At 33.3% G+C, this 24,418-nt stretch overlaps 1 protein-coding gene across 5 annotated transcripts in view; it reads left to right on the top strand.

Annotated features, from left to right (window-relative positions):
• Positions 1–24,418, top strand: part of LOC111064464 (rho GTPase-activating protein 190) — a 58,753-nt gene that overhangs the window by 10,789 nt on the left and 23,546 nt on the right. For 3 of the 5 annotated variants that reach the window (XM_039442632.1, XM_039442629.1, XM_022352204.2), the window contains exons 5-19: positions 509–778; positions 2,857–3,086; positions 4,300–4,524; positions 7,860–8,046; positions 8,392–8,507; positions 9,700–9,852; positions 12,196–12,310; positions 13,161–13,284; positions 13,745–13,946; positions 14,979–15,146; positions 15,654–15,905; positions 16,773–16,951; positions 17,433–17,607; positions 18,867–19,033; positions 21,515–21,640. In XM_039442632.1, coding sequence (XP_039298566.1) covers positions 509–778; positions 2,857–3,086; positions 4,300–4,524; positions 7,860–8,046; positions 8,392–8,507; positions 9,700–9,852; positions 12,196–12,310; positions 13,161–13,284; positions 13,745–13,946; positions 14,979–15,146; positions 15,654–15,905; positions 16,773–16,951; positions 17,433–17,607; positions 18,867–19,033; positions 21,515–21,640 — 2,689 coding nt within the window. The remainder of the gene's footprint in view (positions 1–508; positions 779–2,856; positions 3,087–4,299; positions 4,525–7,859; positions 8,047–8,391; positions 8,508–9,699; positions 9,853–12,195; positions 12,311–13,160; positions 13,285–13,744; positions 13,947–14,978; positions 15,147–15,653; positions 15,906–16,772; positions 16,952–17,432; positions 17,608–18,866; positions 19,034–21,514; positions 21,641–24,418) is intronic. The other 2 variants (XM_039442631.1, XM_039442630.1) reach the window with 1 other exon arrangement.

The raw sequence follows: 24,418 nt of genomic DNA, 5'->3' as shown, positions 1-24,418 counted from the left end.
AGGTAGAGGATGATTAATCTACAGTAGACCTTTCTAGTACTTTTCAAAGGATAGTATCTAACTACCTTCTTTTATTTAATGAGTCTTGTCTGTGGCTTCAAATAGTTTTCCATATAATATGAAATTTAAAATTGAAACAAAATAATGATCGAAATATACAGTAGTCCTTTCTAGTACTCTTCAGAGGATAGTATCTAACTACCTTCTTTTATTTAATGAAAGTCTTGTCTGTGGCTTCAAATAGTTTTCCATATAATATGACATTTAAAATTGAAACAAAATAATGATCTATTTTTTGTATTTTACTACAATGAAACTATTCAAGTAGAAAATTTATAGTATTGTGTTTTATTTGATTATAATGGAAAGTATTTACTACATCTCTGATAACAGAGAATATTTGTCATGGCTATCAAAGGATCATTAATTATTTGTTATATCTGATTATTTGTTATATCTTATTATTTGTTATATCTGATTATTTGTTATATTTCTGCTCTTTGCGCAGGTTACAACGAAGAATGATGATGCTAATGAAGCTTACGTCAAAGAGGCGGAGAGAGTGGTGGCTAGGAAGGAATATAAAGGAGGCATACCGGTTATTGAGACGTCAGCCCATGAAAATATCAACGTTGATCTGGCATTTTTGGCTCTTGCTCAACTTATCGACCGAACAAAAGTCAGAACAAAAATTGTACCTTTTGGAGAAGCAGCCAGAACAAGGAAAGAACTCTTGGATATGACCACAGAGGCTTTTATGTGTCTGATTCGTTCTCAGGTAAACCTTTTCCTAGTGTGCATTCTGATTTCACCTCTTCTCATAAATTGAAAATAAAATATCGTTTAAGAGTGAGTTGAAACTGCATTTCAAGGGAGTTAATTCCCAAATTTCCTTCTTGTCGGTATCTTGTATTTGATCATAATTTTATTGATTCTAGCGGGCCCGGCGAACTTCGTACCGCTAAATAGTTTAATGCATCTCATGACAAACTTTAGCTGGATGCACAACTGAGGAGGCGCGATGCGGCATTTTATTTATATAGATCATTTTTCAATTGCAAAATAAATAATTTACTAAAAATCAATCAATTTTGAACACCGAAGACAGCACAATTATTCGAAACGTAAAGCAATGTCTTTAGAGCATGTAAGTCTTTAACCTGAGGCCGCACTGCTGGATGGTTACACGCAGAACAGTCATTTTGTTTTTAGTCGGGGCGTTTAGAATAAAATACATGGGCGGTTATGGAGCAGCACACACTCTTGTCTACTATCTCCCGACGGCTGTTATATGACGCAATAATTATAGCAGCTGATTTTTATTTCTATGTGTGACCAGCTCACAAATCTTCTCCCATAAGGATTACATGTAAACTTTGAAGGACCATAGGAAAGAGTCCTGAAGTAGGATTATAAATTTGATAGGCTATAAACCTGGTCCTGAACATAACAAACACAACTAAAAAAAAAATATCAAATTTGGTGCACACATAAAAAAGTTATTGAATGTCAAAATTTGGGGCTCGATTTTTATTTATATAGATGTGAAGGAACATAACCTACTTTCTGGACCTACTTTGATGAATTATTCAGAAAGGAACAGTTTTGGGCTAAGCCTTTATGTCCTTTATTAATCATGTATATGATTTGTGTATCAAATTTAATTTATAAATAAATAATTTTATAATCTCTATTAAAACTCAGATCTGAAATCAAGGCCTTAATTCAGAATGTTACTGATCAAGTAAACCTCTGTCTGAACCCATTAAACATTAGAATAGCATGAATCTTTACCAATGACAATTGCTCTTTGAGCTTAAATGATTCATTAAATTGAGAAATCAGTTTCAAATTTTAAATAAGAATTTAAAAATGGCTTAGTGATATCGAATAGGGAGCATAGCTTCAATAGTTCATTCCAGACATACCTCTAAAATAAAAAGTTGTCTCTAAACGTTCATATTATTCATAATATTTTCTCTACTAGATTCTGAAGCAAAGTAAAGAATTGGGTTTGCATCTGGTTTTCCTTTTTATGTTATTTGTTTGCTTGATTTAGTGCTGTAAATTGTTCAAGATCAAATGTTGGTCGGCCTTTACGTACTTACTTTCATTAACGCTATAGTCCGATGTGGACCTTGACCTCCTGCACAATTCGCCTCCAATCCTCTCTTCTCTACGCCACATTCTCCCATCTTTGGACGCCCAAAACACGCAAATCGGCCCTCACATCCTCCAGTCATCTCGTCCTGGGCCTTCCTCTTCTACGTGTACCAATCATATTGCCTTTGAATAAACTATGCGGTAACCTGAAACTCTCCATTCCCTCCATTCCATGCCCCAACCACCTTAACCGTTGCGCCTTGATAACTCGCACAATATCTTCTGGTCCCAAAAAATTTACAATCTCTTCATTATTTCTAATACGCCAGCAATCGTTAACAGTCATCCTGCAATGCGGCCGAAACACTTCCAAGCCAGACACCCATCTCAAATGACAACAACGCCAAGCTGTGAGAAACCATCCTGCACTTCGGCGCTAGGTTTACGTCTTTATTTACTCTGAATTTTTTTTATTTAATTTGTTATCTATTCTGACACAAGCTCTTGCACCTCCCGTTGTGAGTAAAACCATTTTTACCAACTTTCCTGGTAATCCACATCTGCTAACTGTATCCAGGTAACTGTTTCCTGTCTACACTGCCAGAAGTCATCATATACAATGTGCAGGTCTACATTAAACTCAGCACTTCTCCATCCTCATTACAATAATTGACTTACGATTTCTAAATTACGAGTATAATAGACTAGGATTTTTAGTAGGCTTAATGTTTTAACGAATCTGTCTCTGTATAGGTCACAGATTATCGTGCTCTCTGGAGTCAAACATCGAAGAAATTGGCCAAACATGAAGAGTTTGCCCACTACATCGAACTATTTGGCATGGAAGCTACTCAGAGGCTTTTTAGAAGGCATGTGAAGAAATTGAAGGATGAACATCTAGCTAAGAGAGTTCAAGGGTACATGGAAATGTTACCTGATATTCTACAGGAGATGGTACCTGAAATTTCCACTTTAAGAGATGGGTGAGTTGGTTCTAAATTACTTCCTACATGTTTAAAGAGTTGATAAAAAACAAACTTAGATGCTTAAATCCATGATATTTATGCTTCATGATATTGTTGATTTAATAAAACTTTTTTATTTTATAAAAATATGAATTTTTGAGAAAGTTATTCAATTTACTAAAGGTGACCAAAAATAACTTTTAGTTGAGTTATTTTTGGTCATTTTGGGTAAATTGAATAACTTTCTCAAAAATTGATATTTTTTTGAAAATTCTGTTTTATTCAATCAACAATACCATGCAGAATTTATCCTCTACATCTGATGAATTTATCTCTTGCCGAATTTGAAATGTTCTGTCCCAAAAATTTAAACTTTTTGCGCTCATATCTCAAAAAGTAAGGATCGGAGAAAAAATGTTTCCTGAGAAAACTTTTTCATTTTGATAGCTTGATAGTTTACAAATCGAAAAACGTTGAAAAATGTCATCAGTAGAAAGTTTTTTTAGCCTTTGCACAGCCTTAAATAAGTAGTGAAAATATAAATACTGGAAGTATTTCAAATACTTTTTAAATCGTATATGGAGGACATTCAATATCGGAATCTCTCCCACTTAACGTGGGAGCCTACCCTTAGGAGCTTCCCTTAAGCCTACCCTTGGGAATAAATGTTAATGAAACACTAATAAAACTGGTTGAAAACAATTTGTTATCTCCGAGAAGATGTATCTTCAGATATCTTTAGTTTGTCTAGATATGTATTTAATACGAAACTATTTTGGGCTTATATATGCCTGTTGTTTCCTAACTGATAATGTAAATAAATAGGATTGAACTGTGTGTCCGCTTGGAGCGATTTAAAACTGCTGTTGATATTATTCAATCATAAGTTTTATACTTCAGATTCCCACACATCCCATGAGCTCCAATGGGACTATTCCCACTCAGCCCAACCAAGCGAGAGTATAAATAGTGTAATTATAATCCATGGAAATTAAATTCTTACTGTACCGGACAGACTCACTTATATATGTGTGAATCCATCATCCTTAGCAAATTTGTATCGCCTAGCCAAGTGCGTATAAAAATAGTATAATTAGAACCCATGGAAATGAAATTCCTACTGTACCAGTCAGATTCACCGATACTATGTGGGAATCCATCATCATTTGTATCTTTTGTGTTTACATGAAGTACCGCGTCACTTTTTATTCATTCTGTTGTTTGTTTCCAGTGATTGGCCGACTGTCCAGCAGCACATCAAAGACCATCCAGATTTCAACAATTACTTCTACAAGTGTCCGGAGGACATTCCATGGACAGAATGTGATTGGGATGAGGACAGCGATGGAAAAGGCGCTGAGACGCGAATTCCCTACGACGTTCTGGACACCGGAGAAGCGGAAACTGTGTTTAAAAACCATGCCAACGCTCTGCAACAAGAACAGAAACGATTGGAGTGAGTTCAACAATTTACTTCTCTATCTTGTATATAAACGCAGTGAATACTCGAATTATTCTAATCAGGTGCACAGCTGGTATTTTTGGCAGCTTTTATGCTCAACATAAGCTTATTCTAGTTGAATTCAAAGCTAAATATGACACGTCAGCATACTTTAGCTCACCTTCCTAAATATGAGCATAAAATGTACAGTTTTTAACATTTTTAACTACAGATTGGCTTATAGATATTGAAATTTGGTTAAGGAAAAATTGAATCTATACTGTGGATTGCTAACCAATATCCTATTGTCAATCACTACATAAATAGTCATTATCGTGAACGTTAAATAACAAAATTTCTATTTTAAAAACACAGAGTTCAGGTTCAAATATACTCGTATTTATTGGCAACCCTCAATAATTGTAATCAACAAAACACACTGAAATCCCTCCAAGATATTTGTAGCCATAAAAATTCTGAGCTCAAATTACAGATTGAATTTCCTACAGAAGGTTATTCAAACCGGATTAAATTAATAGAAAATAATCAGGCTACTAAAAGCTTCTAAAATGAAATTTAAACTCTGAAATTATAGTGTACTAGCCGGCAGGCTCGCTTCGCTCGCCATATCCGTCTAGCCAGGGGGCTCCACCCCCTGGACCCCCGACTGGATTGTCCAAGAATGAGATCAGCGGGCTCGCTTCGCTCGCCTGCATGTAGACCTCAGCGGAACCTCTGTACCGAATTTGAACGTATTATGTCAATTTGATCTCGAAAAACACCTGTTACTATATCGACTCAACTCAATTTAATGCCAACCTGACAAAATTTTTAATTTAGTTAGCAGAACAACTGTTTCGAAGAGGTACTCTCGCTCTCTAGATTATAGTTCTATATTAACATATGGTATGGACATTTAAATTATAATTTCAAGATATTGGAATAAGAAGAATATACATGCTAAAAACGAACTTTAAGCCCTCCATAACCACCCTTAGAGTTGAAATATCGCCAAAAGATTTCTTAGTGCGCCTCTAAAGGGCCAACAGAACATACCTACCAAATTTGAACGTTTTTGGTCCGGTAGATTTTTAGTTCTGCGAGTGAGTGAGTCAGTCAGTGAATGAGTGCCATTTCGCTTTTATATAGGCTATATAGATAAGAGCTCTTTTCAGACTGACATAGGGATCAATCATTACAGTGCCATAGTCATGGATTCTATCAACAGTAGATTATTATTGAACAGAACGTCTTATTCCATGAAAGCTTGAAAACTAATCTCAAAAATGCAGTATTCAATTGTCACTGATTCATTTATTTTGTAAGGAAATTTTCTCAATCCACAAATATTGAATTAAACTTATTTTCTCCGTTCAATTTATCAATATATTTTTCAAATTAACAAAGAAAAGCTGTGTAATTTGTCAGCAATTACATCGATTTGGTTAACTGTTGACCATCTTTACTTATTAGAGATTAATATCCTATTGTAATGATTAGTAAAGTGTGTTTAACTTTTAATAAAACCAAATGTTCTGTTTTGCTGCAGGCTGCCGCTGAGGTATGTACAGTAGTATGACATTTAATTCGGTGTTCATATTATGTTAAAAGAACTATTTTTCGTCTCCCCGTTCGATGTTTTACCTACCCTTTATCGTTAGTGGTTGTAGTTGACCTTTTTCCCCCACAAGGGGTATTATTACCATTTTATTTTGTGATCTCAGTTTTTCTCAATGTTGTCCAGATTTTGATGTTTATATTTCGTATCATACCATTTTTTTTTGTTTTCCAATATTCAATAATTGCTATGCAATTGTGTTAGTTTGATAGTAGTTGATGTTTTATTTCTTCAACGTCCTATTTCAAATTCTTAGTGTTCCAAGTTATTGTCTTTTCAAGTCAACTTATATTGTACATATGTCATACTCAAATTTCAGCCTTTGATGTTTCTTGTTGCAGTGCATGTAAACAATCCAAATGCTTCGTAAAATTCATGCCTATTCTACGTATGTGTCGTTGCTTGTGATACACTCAGTGTATATTTTTGTTATTAAAGATTGCGCAGAAGTAGTCGGCCATCGGCCGCAATCGGAACATGAATTCAGTCCCATATGATCAATACAAAAATCATGTATTCTTCTTGGAACACATCACGTATTAGTTTACTTGACCTGTTCAAATTTAAATCGGATCTTCTTTAAAAAAATTCATTGAATGAAGTTTTTAATGTAGCAGGGCAATTGCTTTTTCAAAATTTTAATATTCCTTCAAAAACTATTTGAAAATTGTTTAAATTTGAAGTAGTTTATTTTTGCTTAAATTATTGAATTATGATAAAGTTTAAGAATGTAAAAAGCAATTGCACTGAAGAATTAAATTTCCTCTCCAATAACATAAAAATTTCGTCCATATTTTAGTTCACTTTGTTGAAAAGATCACATTGATCTTATGGGGCATAATTCAATATGGCCGACTGCTACCACACTCTTAATATCTCGTTCATTTGTGAAAAAAAATATCTTTTCATTGTATACTGTATGGATATACTTATTTATTCTCGAATTATTGTAAACTACATTTAACATTTATGTTATGTAGTATTTATTGTTTAAGGATATGTTTCTCTTGGAAGTGGTTAAATAATTTTAAACTTCACATTTATGCCTTAATTGGTCCACATATACAGAATGTTTATTATGTTACCAAAAAGAATAATTGCTTTCGGAATTGAACTCAGTAGTTTGTGCTTTTTTCTTCATTGCTCATTGCTTAATTTTTGCTCATTTAGATCGTAATGTGGTTCATAGATACAATGCATTCGGACTGAATATTTCTCAATTGTAAACCTCAAACGCCTCTAGCGTTTTTGTAAATTGAAAGTCATGATGAAAAGCCAGCTCATTGACCAGAGTCATTAAGTAATTAATTTTCCTTATTATATCAAGTATTTTATTGTCGTTTGCTCTTATAAACATACATTAGACGGTTATGCTTATTCACGTCTAAATCAGCAAAATGTTATTGATTGATGCAATTAATATTCTCACTTGAAAATAATTATTTTTGAAAATAGGGAATGCTTAAAATATTACTTAATATTGTACTACAATCAGGAACGTATCAGAATCTGTTGAGAATTTTTATTCTACAGCCATATTATCCCCCGGGTTAAATGCACAAAATCTCAGATTTTTAGCGTGAAAATTCTACCTAGGGAGCTTTCTACGTTTTTCAAGTCCCTTCGTATCACGTCTTACATTGAAGACCTCCATTTCAAACTCTGAAACCAAGCAGTCACCAAAATACAAGTTGCACAATGAGAATTCAACATGGATGAATGTTTGTTACAGATACAAGAAACAATTCAAACAACTTCTGGAAGATACCGGGTATGTGACTCCTGGTAAATTACTGTCCGAAGTTAGAGTGCTTTTCATGGGACGAGAATGTTTTGAAGCTTTATCCGAAGAAGACTGCCAAGTAATTTACGATCGTCATCAAAAAGATATTGTCGAGAAAGCCAAACATTGTTTCCAGGTAAAGTTCAATAAGAAGCCGATTCCTAAAGATAATTTGATCCATACTTCTCACCAAGCTACTCACTTAAATCATGTACACGTGTGAAAATGATCGTTTTACTTATTTATTCATTAAACTATCTACAAATATGTCTAAAGTAATTTATAAAACTTTCGTCAGAATCTCTCCCAGTCTATTTTGTAAAAATGCTTTACATTTTTCTAAAATACTTTTTTCTGGAAAGTAATATTTAATCGAAATTTTGTTTGTTTGAAATCGATCATATTCCATCTCATTAAGTGACTGAAAGATGTTATGAAATCACTGAACAATGTATTAACTGTGTTCTATTTGTTTTTCCAGGAACTTCTTTTAGAACATGCAGATCTTTTTTATCATTTCAAGAGTATCGCTCCAACCGGCACTATCACCCAAGACGATATCAAAGAAATAACTGATTCACTGAAGGAAGATTCTAGGTACGTTTTATCATTTGATTGTGATTGATATCGATACTCAAGAATAGATATTGTAGAAACTATAATTTGAGAAATTATACCTTGATTATTATCAATGATCTTTTCAGGTTTGGATGAAGGAAAAATATGTATGATTTGTTTCCAATTGTATTTAGAAAATGTTTTTTTCCTACAGTTGCCTTGGAAAGTGACCATTTCTGCACTGATTGCAGGCCGCAAAGAATCACTTTTCCGCACTAGTGCGCAAAGTAATACTTTGCTGCACTCAAGAAACCATTCCGCACTCGCCTACGGCTTGTGCGTAAACGTTTCTTTCGGTGCAGCAAAGTGTCACTTTGCGCACTAGTTGCACAAATAGCTATTTTACATTTTGATGAAGAAACCAAGCTTCTATTCTTGATATGAATAAATAAATTGCTAAAACCAATTAATATACAAGTGGCATTATTATGTAGAAAATATTCACATGAATGATACCATCGAGAAAATATAGCATCAGAAGATATCCCATGGTATAGGGCGTTTATGTTCCAAATTTCACTGTTAACTCAAGCCGATAGCCCTACTTCTTTTCCGTAAAGCTATGTTAGACTACGCTGGTAGTCTCTCATACTGTGTCGCTCTTACACTCTCACCTGGCCACAACAGTAATAATAGACAGTAGTCGACAGTAATCGGCTTGAAATTTAGAACATGAACGTCCAATACTGTGGGACGGATATCTTCTTATGCTATCTTTCCTCTACGACGTTACTGTCAGTCCCGGCTGAATTATGACAGTCGTAAGGCTTAATAATAAGCATTAAGCATTGATTAATAAGCATTGACGGCTTAAATTATATATTCAGGTGAGGTGGGATCTTCCCGCAAACGACTTCCCACCATCAAAAGCCATACGAACTTACTTTTTTTCCTCTATGATAATACTCTTCAAACATACGCTTCATTTCAATAAACGTATATCATCAACTTCATTTCCAGAGACATTGGTCTCTCCACTAACATAGTGCTTTTGCAACGAACAATTCATCTCAACAAACGTGAATCAGCTGCAATTCAGGAGTTCAGACCAGAGTCTCTTCAAGTTGTATCTCTACTCTTTACTGTGCCAAACTACAAGTCCCTGCAACCTATTTGTAAAAAAAACTTTTATAAATGATTACACCTGTAAATGAATCTTTTTCCTCTTCAGGTATAAAGCATTGGACAGATTGGATCAGGATCGTAAGTTGATGCTTTTCCAGCATCTTGGCTTTGTCCATTGTCCAATAAGAGAGCACTGTCCAGCGTTTCCCAATTGTATGGATGCTTTAATCGAACGAATATTGGGAAACAAAGCGCATAGGTGAGATTCTTTCTATAATATTTCAAAGTTACGTAGTTTAAATTAAAATATTCGTGTATTTCAAGAGATTTTTTGAGAAATTGGCATAGTTGCGATATTCATGTAGATTTATATTTGGCTTATTTTATAGATTTTGGTAACTCTAAAGCATCACATGAATATATTATCAGCATTTTGAAAATAGTTTGGCTATATTATTTAGCGTATGGCATTTTTTGTCAATTTTTTAAAATTTCACACTTTATAAGTGCACGTCGATGGATGAAATATACTATATTGCCTGGGGACTGGCTACAGTGAAGTCGTTAGCCTCGCCCAGGTAGGCACGTCTCTCATATTCAAATATAATGTGGTGCACTGTCTGCTCCACCGCCCCACAGTCTCCAAGTCCCCATTTGAAAAATGATGCATTGCATCTCCCATGCTGGGTTCGAATTCTGTTGAGTGTCACCCAGATGCGCCGGGGGAGCTCGAAACCAGGAGGCCTAGTGCATGAGAAATAGCTCTCCGGTATTCCGGGGGGCACCTCCTCTCTCCATCTTCTGTTCAGAGAGAACCTGTCATCTCTCAATTGCTCTGTCATCCTGACCGCTGGCCTTCTGGACTTCAGCTCCCTTCTATATAAATCCGGAATGTATTTATATGCATTTGTGTTTGGCTATAGTACTCTATAGTTTGGTTATAGTATTGTGTCAAAAATGTTGTATAAGTTGGAATTAATGGTGATGTCTTCTCGAATTTTATCATAGAAATGCTTGGACTTGAGTGATTGTTGAATAGTTCAGTAGTAGAGAAGAAAAAAATCTGGTGTGGTACACTCACAACTTTCCTTGCTCATTGATCTATAAGCCTCATTCTTTAAAGAGGATAATTTCGGGGAATAACATTATGCCAATTGGCGGCTAAATAATTGAAACTATGATTATACTATTGTTATTGTTTTCAGAGTACATTTTCCTTTGTTTGAATTATGAAATTTGAGGATTTTTTTAAAAGTTGTCAAAACAGCTGTTCTACAAATAAAATATCGACATGGTGTTCTTTTGAATAAACTGCTCTACCCACCTACCTTACGCACGAGAAGGAGGCTACAAAGTAAATTTCTCAGGGATGGGGTGGACCCCCTGTTAGTTTCCCAGGGAGGAAACTCATGCCAGTTAATAGAGCTGATAAATAACTATACAGGGTATGAATTTGAAAAAAAATCGGTCAAGTCATTTTTGAGAAAATCGTGATATAAATTTAACAAAATTCATTCTTCTCAGGAATATTACGGAGCTCCTGCAATTTTCCCAGAAATGAGACTCATGTCAGTTGATATGGCTTATAAATAGCTTATCTAGGGTATAAATTTGAAGAAAATCGTTAAAGCCGTTTTCGAGAAAACCGTGGAAAATATGGTTTTTTAGCCATTATCCGCCATTTTGAATTGAATTTTATTGAATTTCTTACTGTCGGATCCTCATGGTATAAGGACCTAAGGACACACACACACACACACACACACACACACACACACACACACATGTGTTTTCATGTCGTCATTTCAAATCACGTTTTTGGACTCAGGGGACCTTGAAACGTATAGAAAAAATGAAGTTAAGGTACCTTATATTTTTTTGGAAAGCATTACTTTCCTTACCTATGGTAATAGGGCAAGGAAAGTAATGAAACGTATAGAAAACATGAAATTAGGGTACCTTAAAAGAGATACCTTGAATTTTTTTGGAAAGGAATACTTTCCTTACGTATGGTAATAGGGCAAGGAAAGTAAAAATATTAAATCGACGTCAAATTTGAACAAAACAAGCAGCACTTTGCGTTTGCGTTGGGGTGTGTACAACTATTACAGCTATTGGCTATTACAACCAAATATGAACTATCACCATAATAATTACTCAATATTATTATCATAGCTGCTGTCAATAATTGAGAAGTGAAGAGAGTAACAGATATTGAAAGAGAGATGTGTCTTAGAACTAGTGTTGTGTTACCACTGAATAATAATAACTTTTTCTAATAAATTAATATCAGGTAATTTCTTTATTGTTTGATTGCATGAATAGTGAGTGAATCTGCGAGTCAATGTAGTTGCATTACCAAAATTTCTTTCACAATTATAGTTTCCTTGCAAACAATTTTTTTATAATTTAACAAGTAGTATTTTTGTTTTGACAAATTATTGTACATGATAATTTTGTATGATTGATAACAAAATTAAACTTGTTTTTGTTAATTCCTAGTTGGATAAGTTTATAATCTGAAGAAATACATAATGTAAATTGTCATTATTGTATGATGTCAAAATAAAAGTGATTTGATTTATGTTTTTACTTATTTCAGACCGTCGTCTTGGAATCATAGCAACCAATGGCTTTTGAATCCAGATAATAATCAATTGAACCTTGTTATATTAGGAATAGGTGGCTTAGCAAATGAGTTGTGTACTCAAATTAAGGTATGTAATATACATTTTTATTGAAAAAACAAAATTGAATAAGTTTTCAAATTCAAGAAGTTGAATAGGTAGTTGAATTAATCTTTAATTAACGGCTATTTTGAATCTTATATTTATTAAAAAATCACACTAGAAACACTTTACTACTAGGTACACAGAAAGTTTGGATCTCATATTATGTTTCATTGAATAAGATTGTGAGACATTTTTTATTTATTATATCATGGTATAAGTACCATAAAAGTATCTCATTTTAGGTTTCATGGGATAAGATTGTATATTGTATAAGAAACATTTTTTATTTATTATATCATGGGATAAGTATCATAAAAGAAACATTTTTTAATTAGTTGATTATATTCTTATGAAGATCATTGGACAATAATAAGATTAGTAACAAATAAATATGTTGCTTATAGACTAGTTCTGTAAATAATAAGAGTTTTCATTGAAATTCTTACTTTTATAATCCTGTTACCATTTGAGTTCACAGCCTGAATAAATAAATAAATAATTAATGTCACTTCCAGCCTTAATAATTAAAGTGTTTCTCATGAGAACTTACGCATGCGTTGAACGTGTTAGATCAGAGTTAAAGTAAGAAAAATGTTAGGGAAAGCATTAGGATAAGGAAAGCTTAGAAAGCTCGGTTATGCTTTTACATTTCAGAGGTTAGGGAAGGTTCTCATTTAAATTTCTGAAGGTTTAGATCATGCGTAGTAGTGACAGAAATTATTCCAAAGCAACACTCGTCTATTTATAAAGATTTATATACCACGAGTACCTAAAGTAGGACTGAAATATTAAGAAATTGAATCTCACATTGAAATAAAAATGTTACTTGTTACAGGCACAATGCGATGAGGACGAATATGAAATTGATTGTCATTTATATGGATTGGAATATAGAATAATTGATGGTGATGTGAGTCTGCCCCAGAATTCTTTTCAATCAGCCGACTTCTTGCCGCATGGTTTGTATATTCAATTACATTTTGCTGCAAATTGGATTCAACTAGAATAATGAAATTGAGTTTTGTCCGATTTTCTATGAACTCTTCCGGCTTCCCAAACTACTATATTATTCAATGATTTTTCCTATTTGTCGTTTGTCTCGTTCTTCATTATTTAATATGTACCTACTTTTATTTTCTTTCTTTTCAATAGATTTCCGAAAGCCAGTATTCACATTTAATGCTTTAAACTATTTTCAATTAATACTAAACTGAGCCCGTTCTGGGTAACGCCCATTCTATCAACCTTATTACCTAATGTCCTTATCCTTACCCTATTTTCTCCGTCTTTCCTTTTTCTCTCTTCATCTCCTCTCCATATCAAATCAAATCCAACCAAATCTTTTATCGTGTGTTGTATATTTGTATTTCTGAGAACGTGTGGATAAATGAAATTTAAAAGATGTTATTATATTTTCAGGTTGTTTTTGTGTTTACGAAAATTCCGAAAGTTTCGAATATGTACGAGAGAGCCTTGAAAAGACTTTATTATCGAATCTAGAACAAGACGATCGACTTCCCTTTCAAGGATTGCCCATTGTTTTACTTTTTGTAGCTGATACTCTAGTAGAAGAAAAAGAAATTCTAAGATTGAGGGAAGAAGGCCAGAGCTTAGCTGACAGGTAACAGACAAATTCTAGTTGATTATTTTCAATACCACATACTCATCAATTAGGAACTGTTAATTCAATAGCTACTATCCATAGTATTACTCATTTGGTACTACAATATAATGATGGCTATCAACAAGCAAGTAGTTCCTTTCATTTCAAATGACTGTGATTCAATCCGTATCCTACAAATTTCAAGTGCAACTATTTGGGTACGTCATCTTCCATCTAATCTTGGACTAGTCACAAGCAGCCTGCATTTAGGGACAAGAATAGCTTCCACCAGCTGCCGCGGGGACGCAGAATTGGAAATGTCATGTACATATTTATAGTTATAGTTATTTTAAATTCTGCGTTTTCGTGTTAGCTACTATTGTCCCTGTGTTCAGGCTGCTCTATAATAAGTGCTTACAACAGTTCCCAACAAATTATAAAGCACTTTTAGTATAATTCAAAGTTTTGAAGTAACTTGATATTAAATACTCAATGCTCAAACATGTTTTGATTACCGTTAACAGTTTCAATGTGTGCTAGATGTTTCTACATAATAATTAAAAACCAAAGTATGTACCTTTTAACAGTTATTTTTATTTTTTAGACAACTTGCTTCGAACTTTCAAGTGTGAATGAACAAAATAAGCAACGTTTAATTAATACTACCACTAACTTCTTATTCATGATCATAATCATACATAATTATTTTAATGGTTATAATTTGTATACTTATTCTATTATTTTATTAATTTCAAGGGGTACTATAATTCTATTTTATAAATACAAGAAAGTAGCCCTGAATTCATACATTTTAATTTTAATGGGTCGATCAAAATTTTTATGAATATAGCCCCAAACAAGAAAATACAACCTCTGTGTTTATATGAGCTTGAGTAACTCAGACTCAACCATGTCTTCATCACTATTTAACATTTGCTTATATTATTCTTCAACATATTACCATTAAATTAACACTGTATTAATATTAAAGTAATTGGATGTTTCTATCTCATTTGCAACCAAAACCTAATTGATATTGATTGCTTTCAGCCTCCAATGTCCCTTCATAGATGTATCATTGGAAGACGTTGGCCCCGATCAAAGGTTCAATTCTGCTCTTGTGGCAAATGCCTTGCGCCAACTTGTACAGAGCATACGTCACAGGGCTGGCTTCATACATGTTTATCAGTCTGTAATGGATTCCGAGCCAGATATAAGGTAAACTTCATTATTTCTGTCTCATATTTTTTCATCAATTATTATTGATTGATCGATGCTTTCAATTTGTAAACTTAATTCTTGTATTCAAACGCTTCCTCTAACAATTTTGTCTCAATGTAAACTTGTCTCAAAATAACTATTTTTATACTTGTAAATTGAAATTTACGGAAACATTCTACAACAGAAAGCTTTCTCTCACTTTCTGAACATTGTTATAGCTTGAAATTTATTTGAGAGGAACATTTCAATAGAACAATAATTCAGATCATATGAATCCTTCCAGCTGTTTGAAGGGAATTGAAATTAAATGTAGAACAGTTATTAAAATACAGTATAGTGTTCATCAACTTGATCTATTTCTAACAACAATTCCTTCTTAGTTTGTATATAACACACCCGTTCAATTATATCCGTGTGAATTTCTTGATCTATCAATTTCTTTTAATTCTCTTACTGATCATTTATACTGTGTGATATTGATATGAGTGTTTATTTCTGTTACAGAATAATAATGTGTATGTTTTGTGGAGATCCTTACTCAGTAGAAAATGTTCTGGGACCTCTTCTAAGTCATCAGTGCTGCTTCCTCAGTGGAGAAAGGAGTATAATTTTAGAAACTTATCTCGGCACTTCAAAGCGAAAAGTTGAAGTTATAATTTCGTCGTTTCATGGTGCTAATGCTTTTCGTGAAGAACTAGTCCACGGTTTCATTCTTGTTTATTCAGCAAAAAGAAAAGCATCGCTTGCTACCCTCAAGTGAGTTACATTTAGTCAATCTATTGTAAATAATATTCGTCCTATAATATAGATCTGCAATCTTTTTTCATTATAATTGTGATGTAAAAAACCATGAAAGGACGCTTATTAAAGGGAAGTCTGTGGAAAGGAATGTGATTATGATACCTTTGATAGAACTGAAATATATTCAACACTTCAAGTTGTTAATTTACAAATATTTCATGAAACGAACAGGGGTCTATTTCATGTTGAAATACAAACTAATAATACTAGTAACCAGCTGGTTGTTAGAATAGGAAAATATTGAATCATTAAATTGTATTTTATCATACAACAGAGCCCAGCTGTCATGGAATTGAATTTTAGTGAACTTAGCACAGTCTGGTTCGGATATTTCAAATCTGTGGAGTTACGATCTTGAATAAATCAAGAAGAAAACACTTTTTCGTGAATCATACAATCCAGAAAATTATGCTTGATCAGAGTAACTGAGAATGTGATAATCAAACATTTGTAACCTGAGGGCATATTTATTGTCGATTCTCAAGAACGTTCCCAGCCAAGCAGGCTTTAGGAACCAATAAAACCGTTCAACTAAAACTAGAATCTAGTTCTACTACTACTACTACTAGAATTGTCAATGGAAATTTAAATGTCAATGGTTGGTTCCTGTTAACGGTTGCTAGGCAGACAAAGCGAGCGTGGCTAAAAAATTTCTTAGGAATCGTCTGTGGATGCAACCATTAGGCCACTCTGAGGTACTAATATTATGACTTCATAATAATATTGTTCAGCTTATGTAAATTACTGTAATTCTGTTCATCTCTAATAACTTACGATAATGTAATCATAACATAATTCAGCGAGCAGTGGTTTCTGTTTCAGTGCGTTTTCGATGAACATACCCAACTTACCTATTCAAATAATGGCTGTGACAGACATAGGTGGCGCCAATGCTTTCTTTAGTAACGATCTGAGCCATCAGTTGATAACCGAAGGAAACGCAACAGCTGACCGTCTACAAGCACATTTTATGACATCAACCTCCTCATTTCAGCAAAAAAGTACGTTCATAATTCGAATTAAGCAATGAAGATTAACAAATTATTCAAAAAGTGTCATTACATCCATGTGCGATTTATCTCCATGTTGGGTTTGGTAGCCATCATGCGTATATGTACACAATCGCACGCAAAATGGTTCTATCCTGTCAGTATTGGAAGATTCTATTTTCCTTGTAATTATATTAGTTTTCATTACACTCATTGAATAAATAAAAATAATGTATCGATTTGTTGGATGAGGCAAACAAATACAATATTTAGAAAAGAAAAAACAATTGACCTAAACAATTACATATAAGTTTTTACTATACATCAAGAAATTATAATAATGTCTTTTAGAATAATATTTAGAAATATTAGAATATAGATTTTATTATTATTCAGCTACGATATAATTTCTACAGAGGTTGCAATCTTTTGTTAAAGACGATTATGATGGATAAAGTATGACTGATTGGTGCATGGATTTTTTTTATTACAGCTGCATTTTATACACCTTTCTTCAAAGAAGTGTGGGAGAAGAAGCCTGAAATAGAACAGGCATTCCAAATGGAAGATCCCCCTCCAGGGCCCGGCTCAGCCATGGATGAAGGGGGACATCCCCTCCCACCCCCCAGAAACCACAGTTACCATATCAAAATGGATTCAAATGATGGGTGAGTTCTTTTCCGTATCTAATTATTATTCTCAGCTGATTCAAGTTATTACTGTATGTTACCATGTACCGCACATAAGACTAAGAGCCGTTGGCTCAGTAAAAGCTTGAATTGAATTAAACCAGCTGGTGGCTTCAAAATAAAGCACATTATAAAAACGAGACCATATGGATTTTAATCCATTTTGAAATGTAATTTGTTTAAACTGACACTGTACAAACGGCATTAAGTAATATCTCATGTGACATTAAAAATTTTCAATGTTGGCTACTGCCCAATTCAGCCAGCCTAAGACAGTATTTTTAAGAAACTAGAAAGCCTTCTGAAGAATTCTTTGTATTCGCTTTCCTATTTCATTAAAAAAACTCTTTTGATGCTTTACTGTACCCGATTATGAAAATGCTTATCAGCTTCAAATGTTATGCATTTTAATATTCTCGTTGATATAATGTATTATTTAGATTGTTCTACTATTGTAATTGCTTTTATTGGTCAACTTACATTGAAAAGTAAGACATGTGAAAACGAGAACTAACTGGGTATTCGTATCTTGTTATAATTTCATATTTTCACGTTGCCAGGCAACATACTGCAAATGTAACTAATGATGATTTTAGAGATATGACTAGTCAGTAGCTTCAAATTTTCAATCGTTGCATTTTTTGGGTTGAAACTATGTTGTGTATAGTGATTAAAAAGTATTCTTTCACTTAGCATTGCTATAAGGAATAAAAACATTCTTATTAATCATTGATTCACGAAGTTGGTGACAGAAACTTTTGTTTTCAAATTATAGAGAATTTTAACCTCTTCAAAATAAATCCCTCTTGAACTGCTGTTTCCCATTGGAAATTTGTCGACCGTGAAATAACGTGATCTTCTACACCATTTTGTATATAGTGTATTCTTCTACTTCGCATTGTTATGTCTTAAAGGAATAAGCACGGTCTTATTAATCATTGGTGAATATAGTTCTTCCACTAAGATGGAACAAACTTTGTCAATACCTTAAAGAATTATTATTGTCTAATAGGAAGTTTGTGTATGAAAATGCAATTAAAAAACATATATGAAAAGCACAAGCACATACAAATCCATCATCAGGTGAAACAAGGAGGTAACAGTCTCGCCTAAGTCATCCGATATTTGTGGCGATTATTTTTTTATATCGATATTATTTGTGTCGATTAATTTTTTTTTTTAATATCGATATTCTTGGCTACTCGAATTTTATTGTGTGATTGGTTATGCTTGACCAGGAGCTGCTGTGAGGAAGGCGGAGGACCATTCTCACCAACCTACTCTCAGGATCATGCTGTCAGTGATAGTGATGATAGTAACACTTACTCGCCCATTGACATTTATAGTCAAGATGCCGACGACACTAAATTCTCCGACAACAAGTCGACCAGTAAACTTCACCAAGGTATTCTCGAAAATATTATAGAATATATCGATTTTGAAAATTTGAAGCATTTATCTTTTTGGTGCTGGTACAGCTGTCCTTAAATTTTTACTGTTGGACTACTTTTCTTCTCACCCTTTTAAAACTTTCTAACTTTTTTTATAAAAACCAAAATTGTGCGTTGCAAAGATTGATCTGTTGCTCAATTTCGAAAGAACGTGTTCAACGGAGCCATGGTACTGGTTTCGCTTTTATAAAATAGGTTGACTTGAGTCGAGTTATAAGTTGTGAATTAATTTTATGGGACACCTTTAATTTTAAAGATTTTTTATAGGTTTTTTCTATTCGGGGATAGAATTTTACATTATTTACTTTAGTTCAACTACATATTTGATGAGTTTGAGAGTCCTGAATGTTTTCGCAAGGCAATATCTCAGAGGTCAACTAATTTTATTCTGACCATAGTCATATTTTTCCATTCTTTTGAATGTGTTCTATAAGCATTCTCTCAGTGTGTACTGGAAAGTGTATTCAACATGGGGCTCTAGTTATATACTATTATTTATTTATCACACTTTTATATTCGTATGGAATGCACTTTCCTGCTTTCAGTTGCAGAATTATGCTCGTGTGTTCCCAAGACAACACGCCTTTAGAAATTATCAAATTATGACTTATGCAAAAAAATCACCTGATAATTGATTTTGAGAGTTGAAAATTGACTGTTCCTAGCAGTAAGAAAACACCTGTGTTTATGGGATTCGATTCAATTTATATTTTTAAAATGGTTGGGAACGTAAAATCTTCATTACTTTTGGTTTTAAATTTTTGAGAGATGCTTTCTCATAATAAACTCTACGATAAACGTTGAAATTTTGGGATGCCATTTTTGATATTGGTCTATGTTGTTTTAATTCAAAATGATGATTTCTCCCTTATTTTTATACAAATTATAATTTTGCCCGATTATATCATTTTCGCTTGCTTCAGACTTGCAGCTGAAGGTAGAAAATAATTACACAAAAGTGATAGTCCTAGTTGAGAATCTGCTTACAAATTACTTTCCAAGCTATAACTTATATTGGTGCATTACTATCTTTAAGTAAAACACATTTTGTCCGATATATATTTCTGAAAAACTCCATATCCTAGTATTAAAAATGAATTAAAATAACAATAGTAAAAAGCAAAGTTTGCGATTTTTTATTGCCTGTGAATAAATTCTGTGTTGAAGGGGGAGGGGATAATTAGTTAAATTTCATCTGACATGGATATAACTAGTATTCAATCATATAAATGAATGAATAATGAATGTATTGCCAAATATTTTTACAAATAAAAATAATCATTAAAAATACAATAATTTTTGGCGTGACTGGAAAAAGAAGCCTTGAGCTCCAGCTCAAGATTAATCACTTAATCTTGGTAATATTTTTCTCTTATTTGTTCTAATGCTATCCATTGCTGTCGTTTAAATCAATTAATCAATATATCAGGGTCTGTACTCTGCAGTACATAACTTCTACCATGTATTTTTCTACTGTAAAATAATTGTGTTGTTCAGCCAACCAACTCCGTACTACATAATTTCTACGTTGGATTCTTATCCACTAATAGGCTAGTAGGGTAGCTGTCAATTCTAGTTGGAGACAATCCAGGATAAAAGTGATGAGGGTGATGTGGTGGAGGAGTGTAGGGGAACAGAGTCCAGAGTAGAAATCATATTGTCCGTAGTTACCTAGTAGTCCGTAGTACAGGTTACCTAAATGAGCAAATTGAAAGTGCAGTTCTCAACTAACAAGCTGAGACTAACCTTAATTTTACAATTATTTCAATAATTTAAAGTCGAGTAGAAGTGATTACACTTCCATGATTTATTTATCCAGCAGCTTTTATGTGACAAATTTACCTTGTCAATGTACCAAGGTAACAAAATGAATGAAGAATTAAGAAATTGAATGTTTGGTGCTGAACTAACAAGCTTAAGACTCAAACGTAGTTTCACAATTGCCTTTGAAGTCAATTAGAAATAACTAAATGATTTGTCCGATAGCTTTCATGTGATTAAATGTGGTTAAAAAACTGCTGAAAGTCGAAAAGCTCATGTAGGGGAAATATGATATTTGAAGTGATTAAATTTGGTTAAAAAAACTGATGAAATTCTAAAAATCTTTTATAGGAGAAATATAATGAAAGAATGTGATAACACCTTTTTATGATTTTTCCGATAGCTTTTATGTAATTTAGGTCCATATGCACCATCTCGGTTTAAACGGAGATAGTTCTGCAGTTGGTTTAAATTTTGAATGAAATACATTATTAAAAGAGTGACCATACCGTCATATAGTCGCAGATTAGAATTATTAAATGTGGAAGGTGCGTGCATATGGCACATAATATGGTTGACAAAACTGTTGAAATTGGAAATAGCAGATGTGGGGAGAATGAAGTAGTGAGTTGTGTGATATTTGTGTTGACTGTGGGTGTGTGTGTTGGGCTTAGGATTCGTGGTGTACCCCCCACCAACTACACCCCCAGAGCCAGCTCCCCCCGACCATCCCCCGCGCCATCACATCAAGGCGTCTCGGATCCAGCTCGGCTCAAATACCAGCTTGGATGAGCTCACATGTACTGTAACTTGAACAATTTATCAACATGAGTGCACTGTCAGACCCTTACCTCCTTAGATTCCAGGCTTCATTGCTTGTGCTTCTGCTTCTGCTTATATCCTTCCTGTTTGTAGTTGATTAATCTACCCTAACCACAGTGGAACCTCGATAAGTCGAATCTAACTTCACTAGGGAAACATGGAGTTGATCTAATATATAATCAACGTCCAGTCAAGGACAAAATCAAAAACTAATCTATCTGAGAATCTCGCAGTTGAAACCTGGAAAATGAATAAACGTCGATCATGAATGTACTTCATTTCTATCGTAGGCCAATAGGAGCTTTGATTGAATCTCTATACAAAAATAAACCGATCAACAAGTTTTTATTTTCAAATTAGCTTTGAATAATTTATTTAGATTTATTTTGTGCATGCTTCATTTTTAAATTATTTGAATGGTTATCTATCCATGAGCAAATGAAATTTATTTCAATAAATTCACTTAATCCGAATTCTTCAAAATATTTTGTTCATAAATAATTAATTTCCATCTATTCAATTCAATTTATTCACTCAATCCCATGGATTCTTGAAAATGTTTTGTGTTGTTGAGAAGGGGTTCAATTTGTTGGATATTGATAAATTGAACTATTGCAACTTCTCAATATATCCCATGTTACTTGTACATTTACAAGTGATATTATTGTATTCAAGTTAGTAGTTATTTAAAACAAGATATGATGGAATAAGGCCACAATTATAGTAATATAATAACTAGTCCACAATCACAAGTAATTTTAAACAAAGCAATTAAATCTGAAAAGATAGAATACTTGTAAAGCGTTTATTTTTTTCAATTTTAATTTTCAATAAGTTAAGAAAACTCATGTAGAATCGCTCTATCATTTGAAATCCAGTGTATTCAACTTTTATGTCTCGAACTAGGGACTTCAGTTAGATTTCGTTGTAAAATCAGAGTTGCAAAGAATTACTATCCTCGTTATTGAATTTCGTTGCCAGAAGTATTGCTCAAGAGAAAAAAACGTAAAAGGGGGACATGGTCACGAAATTGGGTGTTTGATAGTTGCTTTCCAATGATTGACGAATACGGTGACCGATGCACCTTTATGATTTTTATCTTTTGAAAGATTAATCTCATGTTTGATGAATATTCAATTAATTGTGTATTAATTAAATGGATCAATAAATAAATTTAAATATTTGGAAAGATGGATCATACCTGATAGGGTGGGTCCCATGTTTTGAGTTCATCCCTACATGATTAAATGATCGCAGATGAATATGAAATAGTCCTGTAATTAATTAATCTCTATTCATTTATGAAAACTCCATCTTTTATACACTAGTAACTTGTTGGGAAAGCAATACGTTGCTTATAATTAGGTACACCAAGTTTAAAAATTCATAAACTTAGAAATTTACTCCTCAGATTGAGTTGAACTTTTATGGTTTCTGATAAATTTGTAAGTTTACTTGAAGTGGATTGTATTCCATTGAAATTCAGTGTTGTAATAAGAACTATAGAAATATAATAAGAAATTTAGAATCATGAAGAATTAATGAGTTTTATTTGGACTTTAATGTAATTTTGACTCCAAATATTTTAAATCAAGACATTAAGGAATTCGAGTTATTGAGGTTCTACTCTACTTAGCTACCTGTGTTATTTTCTAACGTAAAAATTATCCGGCGTAATATCAATTATAGTTGATTTCATATTTTGTGATGTTTTACAAATATAAATACTTTCTTCAACCCAACATCCCTTTGAATGTATAGAAAATATTGACCAATGCAGATAATGAAAATAGATATGTCCTATACAGGATGGGGCGTTGTTCTAAGTATTAAATAGACTCAGAAACACTTCTGTCACACATTGGGAAGCATGGTATAAAATGTTATACTTATATTTTTTTATGGTGAGCACGACACCATAACACACACTTTGTCAAGAGGTGACAGAGGTGACTAACGATTCTTGTGTGTTGAGTAGCAGGTTGAAATTGACTGCTCCCGCACACTCAACGTAACTTTTATAACCAATTCTCAAACAATATCTGCGACAATAAGTTTTCCATACTTGATCCGCTGTATCGGTACCTTTAAAAAATGAAATAGAAACATCTGCACGATATAACACTTCAATTCTTATTGTATTGTTTGCTCTATCCAATAAATAAATAAATTTTGTCTTTCGAGAAAACATAAGATTTATTCAAGAATAGTGGGACAAGTGGAATGTCGTAGCATATTTGCAGGTGAGAATCTCGTCAACTAGAACGTATTTTCGCGTATTTTGTATCAACTGAACATTATCCCTAGTCCCTAGAATTAATTCTGGGGGCTTTATACTGAAAACGAGAGGTCAGAGAATAGGTTTGAAATTACTATCGTTCAAATAATAATATTAATAATATTGGTAATCTGAAATATGAGTACCAAATTTTTTGGGATGACATGATCAAATTGAAGATCAAGCAAGCTTCCAAAAAGTTACCAGTGGAGCGCTAAGATGGGAAACGCTTGTGTTACATTCCTCACCAACTGAGTTGCTCGCTGGAAAATTACTGGTGAGAGCGGGACCTCAGTCATCTCTTGACAGTGTCTGGGTTTGCCGTAGGCTGAAGGTGTCAGCGTCCCTTTTTTATGACCTCGGTAATAGTTGAAACTCAAGATAATCCAATATTCAAATCGATCCCACAATAACATATGTATCTTCTTTTTTGTTTGCAAGTTCAATTTGTAACAAGCTCATCTTCCCTGCTTGTAAT

The sequence above is a fragment of the Nilaparvata lugens genome, chromosome X (assembly GCF_014356525.2).
Source record: "Nilaparvata lugens isolate BPH chromosome X, ASM1435652v1, whole genome shotgun sequence".
Taxonomy (NCBI): Eukaryota; Metazoa; Arthropoda; class Insecta; order Hemiptera; family Delphacidae; genus Nilaparvata; species Nilaparvata lugens.
Note: the sequence above shows the minus strand (reverse complement) of the source record. Positions and strands in the feature narration are given on the sequence as shown.